This window comes from Hoplias malabaricus, chromosome 7 (assembly GCF_029633855.1).
Source record: "Hoplias malabaricus isolate fHopMal1 chromosome 7, fHopMal1.hap1, whole genome shotgun sequence".
NCBI lineage: Eukaryota > Metazoa > Chordata > Actinopteri > Characiformes > Erythrinidae > Hoplias > Hoplias malabaricus.
In genome coordinates this window covers 41,538,882-41,549,019 of record NC_089806.1, presented here as the reverse complement: position 1 = coordinate 41,549,019, position 10,138 = coordinate 41,538,882, and the positions used below count along the sequence as shown (strand labels likewise).

At 42.7% G+C, this 10,138-nt stretch overlaps 1 protein-coding gene across 1 annotated transcript; it reads left to right on the top strand.

The window, feature by feature from the left end:
- The first annotated feature begins 657 nt into the window (after positions 1-657).
- On the top strand, positions 658-5,231 carry LOC136702757 (V-set and immunoglobulin domain-containing protein 1-like). The gene is made up of 5 exons (XM_066677897.1): positions 658-802; positions 3,141-3,446; positions 4,136-4,448; positions 4,959-5,056; positions 5,167-5,231. Exons 1-5 carry the CDS (start codon positions 754-756, stop codon positions 5,229-5,231), a joined length of 831 nt encoding a protein of 276 aa, XP_066533994.1. The 5' UTR covers positions 658-753.
- The last annotated feature ends 4,907 nt before the right edge of the window (positions 5,232-10,138 follow it).

Here is a 10,138-nt window from a genome sequence, read left to right as displayed (position 1 = left end):
TTAAATTCTACACCTATTGCTTCAAGTTGTGAAGTTAAATGTGACGTTTATTAATATTTCTGTTTGTCTTTGTGTTTACTGTGTGACTGTACTGACCTGAGAGCAGTCTGAGCAGTGAACAAACTCACTGAATCTTCTTTATAAATTCACTGATTCAGTAAAATGAACTGATGCTGCGTTTGTTTGATAGAAACATTGTGGCAGCGGCAATAAAAACAATAACCTGAGACTGTAGAGCGTCTGTGGTGACCTCAGCTTCATTTTCACACTCACTCCCTGGTAACAGTGGGGCTCTGTGCAGAACAGTGTAGAACTACACAGTGCTCCTGTGTGGTCAGTGAAGCAGTGAGTGTAGAAACAAGGTGATTTTAATGTTACGCCTCTAACTCAAAGCCATTCACATCACACACATCTGCAGGTGTATCTCAGTAGAGTGGCCCACACTGACCAGTCCACTGTGTCTGTACCGAGGTCAGTGTGGGTTCATTTACTGAGAATCGCTGCACCATGAAAGAGGAAGTGGTGTGTGTTGGCACGACTCTGACAGTTCCTCATCAGCTGGGTGTGGTTTGATTTCTCACGCAGCTGACGATGAACACTTTAACAGTGTGAAGACGTCCGATAAAGTCCAGTGTGCGCCAGCTGCTCGGTGCTGGTGGACCTTAGACTGTGTGTGTGTGTGTGTGTGTGTGTGTGTGGAGTGAGTTTGGAGTGGTCACTGTGCTGGAACTCAGTGCTGTTTTACTAGGGACAATGTTGCTGATGTTTTATCTTCTCTTCACTGGACCTCAGGGCTCTGAAGGTGAGTGAGACTTTTCTCCTCGATTCTTCACTCATTCTCCACTGACTCCAGTGACCACAGAGGAGCACTGTGTTGTTCAAACTCATATGTGTTCTCACTTTTTAAGGTTTCATTGTTTATTTACTAAAACTACCACTTCCTGGACATTCAGCTAAACTTTTACTGGAGTTATATTAGTTTTATTTGAAATTAAACCTGAGCTGAACTGTGTTTCTGAAGTGAACAGCTGTAGATAACGTACACTGGGCTCTGAAGTGTCCAATCTTCTGATTGGACGGTCTGACCGTAGAGCTATCGTTATTGGTCGATAACGTTCTCTGTAAACATTTAATTGGTCAGCCTGCACGTCAGTAGTCCTTGTTTACGTCAGGCAAAGCTCGTGTACCCACCCTCATCTTGAGCAGCTAATAAATGTAATTTCTCGGATGAATTAAAAAAAGAAATTCCCATGTTTTGTGTAGTAAATAAAGGTGTTAAGGACCTAAAAGCACACATAGGTTCAGCTAAGAATACAACGGCAGAGAGGGGCGTGACCTCAGTGTGTTTATGAGTCCAGATTTGGCACTTGTTTTTGTTTTCTGATTTAAAATGATACATGGGTCGAAATTGACACACACACATACACACACACACACACACACATGCACACTTCCTGTTGGGCCTCTGCAGCAGTGTGTGTGTGTGTGTGTGTGTGTACAGAGGTGATGATGACATGTCTGTAGTGTGCTGTGGTCAGTTTGTAGATGGTCAGAGATGTGACTTTTCTCTCTGCTTCCTCTCTGTTGTCATGGTGATGAGGTCATAGTTGTGGTTAATGGAGACGGGGCCTGTTTGTCTCTCTCTCAGCATTTTCACACTAGAGCCTTTTCCGGACCCAGACCCAGTTGCTCCATGGATGTGATTCTATTGGTGAAGTGTAAAAGCTGTTTTTGAGACTGGACTTGGTCCCGAGCACTGATCTCTGGTTCTGTTGTAGTCAGGGCTCTGGGGGTCAGTTCTGATGGACTCTGGTACAGTCCACTGCAGGTGTGGAAGCTCTCCGCTCCTGAGGCTGTGTGTGGAGTGTGTGACTGCTTAGAATTGTCTTGTTCCTTCCCTTTCTCACTTCTAACACCAGCACACCATCATCAGAGTGGAGCGAGGTGACAGTGATCAGCTCTGTGGAGAGAAACACACCTCACACTGGTCTGTACGGCTAATAACCTTCTCACAGAAGAGGGCGGGTGTAGTGTGGGGGCCACATTTATCACCATGACTTTTAACTGCTTTCCTTTCTCTTGATTAGAACTGTTTCTAAAAGTGTCTCCAATAATAAAACACATAAATACTATTATTGTATTGTTCTGCCTCCTTTTACTTGTCATTTTTATTTTCTTTAACCGACCCATGACTGACCTTGTGAACTTCAGCCTTCCAACTTGAGCAGTGGACACTACTCACAGACAGAGGGTCTTATGTAGCCAGGTCACTGCTATATACTACACTACAGAGACTAAAGTTTGGGGACACCTGCTCAGTCAACATGGGGAATGTCCCTCTTTGGTGCAGTATGAGCCTCTACTCTTCTGAGAAAGCTTTACACTAGACATTGCTGTGTGTAACTGCACAGTTAGGAGTGATGACACGTGACGTGACGTGGTGCAACATGGGCTATGAGGAGAAGAAAGAGGAAGTAACAAGTGAAAACACACACAATGCACTGCTCCATTTATGGTGTTAGAGAGAGAGAGAGACAGAGAGAGAGAGAGAGAGAGAGAGAGAGAGAAAGAGGGAGAACACAGTTCCTCTCTGACGTTGTGGAAGAGTCCAGTAAAGAGTCTTCATGGTTCTGTATGGAACCTTCACTCAAGCCGAGGTGATTTTCTCCCATCATTGTGATAGAGTCAGAACAGCGTTCTCTCCAGAACACTCTCAGTAACAGATACCACACTGTAACTGGGGTGATCCCCCTCACATCACTGGGGTGGTCCCCTTAAGCACAGGTCTTCAGTAACTTCAGTTAGAAACATGAGAGTAGGATATTCCAATAGACCAAGACCACTGCTGTTCCTTTGATGGTACATTTCCATTGTTTTTACTTGTTGAACAGAAATGTACCTGTACAATCCTCTCTGTTTCTGACTGTGTGGTTAAAGTGAGGAACAGTAGATTGGAGTCTGGACAGGTCAGTGATCTCTTTTTATAAAGACGTCTTTAAAGTAACGCTCTGTTTGTGATGAAGCGAGTGTTGTGCAGGTGATGACACATTGTTGTGAGAAAGTCAAGCTTCATTTTGAAGAACTTCCACATGTTCAGAGGTGTTTAAAGATGAAGAACATTCACTGCTGTGTTTCTGCAGGATGCACACTGGAAAACCTCGGGGGGACAAAAGAGATTACTGCATACACTGGAGAGTCAGTACTGCTGCCCTGTTACTGCACTGACACCAGCTCTACACCTGAGAGATTCACCTGGAGGATACTCAAAACATGGGAAAATGTAACTAATGACAGCAGACAGTACAGAGGCAGAGTCCAGCTGTTTAACTCTCACTCTCCAGGAAATCTCTCTCTGCTCATATCACACCTGACTGAAGAGGATGGAGGAGTTTACAGCTGTAATGTTGTAGGAAGTGGATTGACATTCATCAGACTCACTGTTAAAGGTAACCCCTCTCTGATCAATATCCATAATGTAATGATGATGTCAGAACTACATTTATCTTCACTGGTGTCTACAGTTGTGTTGGGGACACTCTACACACACCTTTGGTCTTTGTCTGCGCTGCTTCAGAAATGAAGTCTTTGTGAAGTGTGTAAAGTGTGTGAAGTCATTGTGTGAAGTTGCTGATTGTTGTAGCAGTAGAACAACATCAGTGCAATGAAAGTGTTGTGAAATGCTTCTGTTTGCAGTGGTCAGGTGTGTGGTCAGTCTTCTTTATCATTAAGCTGCTCATTGGTCAGGAAATGCAGCAAATCTACAGCCTCCACTGTAACACACAGTTCATCAGCTCACCCTCCAAACACTTCATGTGGGAACAAGAAGATTACATAGTTTTATTAAACTCCAATAAACACTGATCATCCACAGTTTGACTTCAATAAACCACTTCAGTCACTCGCTGTAGGTTTCCATTGTTTACAGTGTATTTACAGCATTTTAAATCCTGTTTAACTGATGAAGACCAGGTTGGTCACTCACTCCCTCTGACCATTTTACTGAGTTACATTAAAATGCAGTTATTTCATCCGTTCAGAGCAGAGTCTTCAAAATAATGTTGAACAATTCAGCTGAGAGAATCTCATTACTGCACAGGATTCACACTGAAGTCTTTATGCTCCTGTGTTTCTGCAGGTTGTGCTCTGGACAACAGTGAAATATCTATCAGAGCACGTCTAGGAGAGTCAGTCCTGCTGCCCTGTTACTGCTCTGAACTACGAGCCAAACCCAAGAGATTCACCTGGAAGAGAGTCAAGAGCTCATCAGAAAATATCCCCATTGACATTCATCAGGAGAGAGACAGAGTCCAGCTGTTTAACTCTCACTCTCCAGGAAATCTCTCTCTGCTCATATCACACCTGACTGAAGAGGATGGAGGATGGTACAGTTGTGAAGCTGGAGGAAGTGGACCCAAAGACATCAGTCTCACTGTTGAAGGTAAAGCACAGTGTGAATGTGTTGTGATGCAGGTAGAGGACCATCTTCATAAGGTAGTGCTGGTCTTTACCAGTGACCAGTCCTGAGGTCATCAGTGTGTGCATGAATTATTGAGTGTGGATCAGTTGTAGAATAATGTAGTAGTGTAAAATGATTGGGATTCTGGAAGTTCCAGTGTAGTTCCAGCACAGTGCTCATCTCTACAACATTCATCATGGACTCTTCTCTCCTCGCAGGGATCCCACCTCCAACACCGAGTTCAACACTTGATCAAATCATTCCACATCTGCAGCTGAACCTTCCTCCACAGTTTCCTCCCAAAAAGGTAAAAGCTAATTCCAGGCCCAGATTTCACATTTCTGTAATTACCGTTTCACAGCGAATGTGCTGCTCCTTTTAGAAATGTGTGGGGTGTGGGTCGGAGACACATTTTTCTAAAGCGTTGTTAAGACTGAGGATAGTTTTTAATGTTTCGCTCCATGATCTTTGTGTAAGTCAGTGAATGATGTTCTTATTGCAGAGTCTCCACCGTCACTGCCCTCGTCCCCTTTGCCCTGGTCACGGTGGTCTTTCTCCACATTGTTGTAGCGGTAGTCTACTGCACCAAGAGAAGCAAAGGTACGTCCTACTCATTAAACCACCACCATCCTGTTTATGTTTCTGTGTGTGTGTGTGTGTGTGTGTATGTGTGTGTGTTAAACCTCTGCTTTTGTTCATCTCCAACTCAGCACCAGATTCCTCCCCCGTTTACTACAACACTGTGGATGGAGAAGGAGCAGTGAAGCTGTCGTAGAGGAGAACTTCAGAGAGTCAGAGGAACACGTGAACCACACCACCTGCTGACTCACAAACCTGATCAACACACCACACTCTGACCTCTAACACACACACACACACCACACACACACACACACTTTTTTTAATACAGTGTAAAATCATTGTGTTATATTTTCTCTAATTTCTGCTGCAGAAACGTATTTAACTTAAAAATATTTAAATATTAAAACACTCTCACATTTATAGACAGTGTTTATATTGTGTACAGGTCCGTTACATATATATTTTTATGATATGTTTTTATAAAACACCACAGTGTGCTCCTGATCAGTTGAATTACTGTTAGTTTGAGATGGAGATTGATTTCAGTGTTTATAGACGCTGTGTGTGTTACTGTGTGGTTCATATTGTTTCATTAATAAATAAACATCAGCCTCAAAGTGAGTTACTGTTTCAACAAACACAGGGTGGAGGCTCTGGGAAAAGTGTGAAGATAAACAGGGAGGTCATGATTTACTGTGTAACACTGGGATTGTGTCAGAGGTGAGGAGTGGTATTATCCACAGCATGAAGTAAGCTCCCTGACACCCCCATTAAAATCACTCAATAATTCAATATATAATTAATACATTAATAATAATAATAATAATAATAGATGCTGTGCACTGATGGAGGCTGATGGGAAGTCCTAGTGTATGCTTGAGTTGCCAACAGTGGTCATGTGACCTGCTTAACACTCTGTTACACACACACACACGCTCACATTGCTGGACACTGGGGATACTACAGAATATGCCCGTATCAAACACAGTTAACACACACACACACACACGCTCACATTGCTGGACACTGGAGATACTACAGAATATACCTGTATCAAACACAGTTTGATACAGGTCACACACACACGCTCACACATACACACACACACACACCCACACACACACACACACACATACACACACACATATACACAAACACACACACACACACACATACACACAAAACACACACACACCCAAACACACATACACAAACACACACACACACACATCACACAAACACACACACACCCAAACACACACACACACACACACACATATACACAAACACACACAACACACACATACACAAACACACACACACACACACACAAACACACATACACACACACACACACACACACACACACTAGTGCACTAGGAGCTGTGAACACACACCCAGAGCTGTGTTTAGGTAATGCGTATTACTTAATAATTCTTGTTAATTAATGTACCATTCTTATAAAGTGCTACCCAACTAAAGAACTGTGTCACTCACCTTCAGAGCCCTGAGGTCCAGTGAAGAGAAGATAAAAACATCAGCAACATTGTCCCTAGTAAAACAGCACTGAGTTCCAGCACAGTGACCACTCACACTCTCTCTACACACACCCTGTTTACACACACACACACACACACACACACACACTGTTTACACACACACACACACACACACACACACTGTTTACACACACACACACACACTGTTTACACAAACACACACACACACACAGTCTAATGTCCACCAGCACCGAGCAGCTGGAGGAGACTGAACCCTATCAGTCGTCTACACACTCTTAAAGTGTTCATCAGCAGCTGCGTGAGAATGCAGTTCACTTTCTCTGATGAGGATCTGTCAAAGACGTGAGAACACTCATCATTTCCTCTTTTTCTGCTGCAGCGATTCACACCAAACACCCTCACACTGACCTCGGTACAGACACAGTGGACTGGTCAGTGTGGGCCACTCTACTGAGATACACCTGCAGATGTGTGTGATGTGAACAGCTGGGTTTAAGTCCATTTCATGAAACACTTTAATGTAAAAAAACAATTATAGATTCAGGAGTAAATTCAAAATGTCATATGTTCCAGTTTATTGATTATGTTTGTGTTCAGTTAACCCCTTGTAGACCAGACTACTCTGCTCCTGGGTCTATTTTCCCTAGTTCACAGCAGCTCCCCCTGTAGGACTCCTGTCTAATAGCCAACAGTCTTGAGTTTATCTTTAACACTGAAGCATGTGTATTCACTTCCTTCAGCACCATATTTAATAGCAATGTCTAGTGTAACGCTTTCTCAGAAGAGTAGAGGCTCATACTGCACCAAAGAGGGACATTCCCCATGTTGACTGAGCAGGTGTCCCCCAAACTTTAGTCTCTGTAGTGTAGTATATAGCAGTGACCTGGCTACATAAGCCCCTCTGTCTGTGAGTAGTGTCCACTGCGCAGACTCAGAGAGAAACAGGCCCCATCTCTCTTAACCACAACTGTGGCCTCGTCACCATGACAACAGAGAGGAAGCAGAGGGACCAAGATCTCTAACCATCTATGAACTGATCACAGCACACCACAGACCACGTCATCACCACTTCTGTACACACACTGCTGCGTGTGTGTGTGTAAAGTGGTGGGGAGGGGCAAATGCACTGACTGATGTGGCTCTGCTGGGATTCAAACCTGAAAATGGATCTAACTCGACCCATCAAGTCATCACTAAAATCATCTTAGTGTCGCTTGTGTCTTAAAGTTGACTACAATGCAATGTCCAGCCTTTAAGGTGAATCCATACCTATGACTACAAGACCTCTCCTATCCCAAATCAATCCCCTCATTTGAGGGGTGGGGGTTTGGGAGAAGGACCAGGCCCAGACTCCTCCTCTTCACCATTACGCATCCTATATAAAAAACACTCCTCTCTCCTCACCTTCTCGTGATGAAATTCACACCCCACCACCTCCCTCCCCCTCCTCTTTCACCAGTGAATCTGTCAGGCAAAGTGGGCTCTGGCTTCACTCTCCACTAGAAGAAGCCGCCCAGAACACCAGCCCAAGACCTTCTGAGTTCCCCTCCATTGCCCTGTTTACATCAGGTGTGGTCCTCACTTCACAAACAAGCTATTGCTTTAGACAACATTCGAATCACTTACTGTCTGTACCCCACCCATGAGAGTGGAAACTCTGCCACGGTCAATGTGCTCTAAAGAGACCACACACCTACTGTTCCCTCTAGAACTGATCCATTCACTGACCAGCAGTGATCACTATTTAACAGAATTTAAAGTAGCATTTCTAACTTTTATTTCTCACATCTACTCTCTCCTCTGCAGTCAGAAATATAAAGTGTGGGTTTGTCTACTGAGAAATGATGCCCCACAAAACAGGAAGTGGTTAGTGTTCTCATGACTCTGACAGTTCCTTATCAGAGAGCATGGTCTGAATACTCACGCAGATGCTGATGGACACTTTAAGAGTGTGTAGATGACTGATAAGGCTCCTCCAGCTAGAGTGTTTTTTAAAGCTTAGATAAATGAACTAAATGAGACCACTTTCTTTGGTTGGTTTGTTTATCTGCCCTGCCTTGAACACAGCTTTGTGAAGTTTCAGGGCCTGTTTATGTCTGGCTTTTATATGTGTTTTTGGTGATCGCTCCATGTTCAGATTCCACTTGACTTCCTGAAAGGCCAGGTGTAAACATCTAGCAGACATATTGTGATTAGATCTCTCAAATCACATGTGGAAGTTGTCAGAGACACATCTTGTTCACATTTAACTCAATTGTAAACAGAGTGCATTTTCTTTTAAAGTTGAAATGGATCCCTGAACCATGTCATAATCGCTCATGCACTTAAAGTGGGCTACAGATTTTTGCAGGTGACAGACAACATGCACCAATTCATTTGGAATAGATCATTCTGCTGGGCAACATAGTGATTTCTGCTCGGGGTGTAGTTATTGTAGGCGTCAGGCACCAGAATGTAACTGTAGCACCATTTAAAGTGGAATGAAAAGTTCTGCAGATGTCAGAATCACATTGTTACGCTGTTTAAAATGAAGTAGAACATTGGTAAAAAGTGATAGTTGAACCTTTTTAAGGTGGAAAGGAGAGTTCTTAAAAAAACATGTCTATGTCTAAATTAAAATTAGGAACTATAACTAAACTATTATACATGATATATATTATGGTTAAGGGAACATACTCAGTACCTCCTAGTTCATTGTATTTTATATTTTATTAATTGTAGATGTTTAACTCTTTATGCTCCACGTAAAGTGAGCGAATGTCATCAATTGAATAGATTATTAGTGACGCATATTGTTTTATCAGAGTTATAAGGCCATAAAGAATTTGTGAACATAAATAAAGTTTATCAAATTCACAGCATTTCCAGTGTTTTTTATTTCAGTGCTTGTTTAACTTTTACAAAAGCCGAGATGTAACTTAAATACAAGCATTTTCAAAAACTATGCAGCATTTCTTTTTATGTTATTTTACAGATTTGTGTCTGCAGTGTGAACTGAAAAACAGTAAAGCAGTTTTGTCGATGTCAGTGTATCTAGGAGAGTCAGTTACTGCACTGACCTCAGCACCAACCCTGAGAAACTCACCTGGGAGAAATACGACATGAACACAAACACATGGAGTGATATATCTACTGAGTATATTCAGTTTGGAATACGGCTGTTTAACACGGAGTCTCCGGGAAATCTCTTTATGCTCATCTTTCCCCGGTGTGTGTGTGTGTGTGTGTGATATTTTAAGAGTTCAAATAACTGTGATCAGATACACACGAAAAATAGAGATGAGCCTGAGGATTTGTTAACCCTGAGACCCATTTCAGGATTTCTACAGTTGTAGTGGCCATGACTCTATTATATTCACACCTATTATATTATAATATATGTATAATATTTACTTTCCATCCTATTGCTTCAAGTTTATTTTTCTCATTCGTTGATAGAACAGCTGCTCTGAGAGAGTGTGTAGCAGTGTAGAGGTATGAATCACACAAAACGGAACGCAGACTCAATACAAACACAGCACAGTGCTTTCTCTGTCGACTCAGTTCCTCCTCGGCTTCCTCTTTGCTGCTGTGGCCTCTT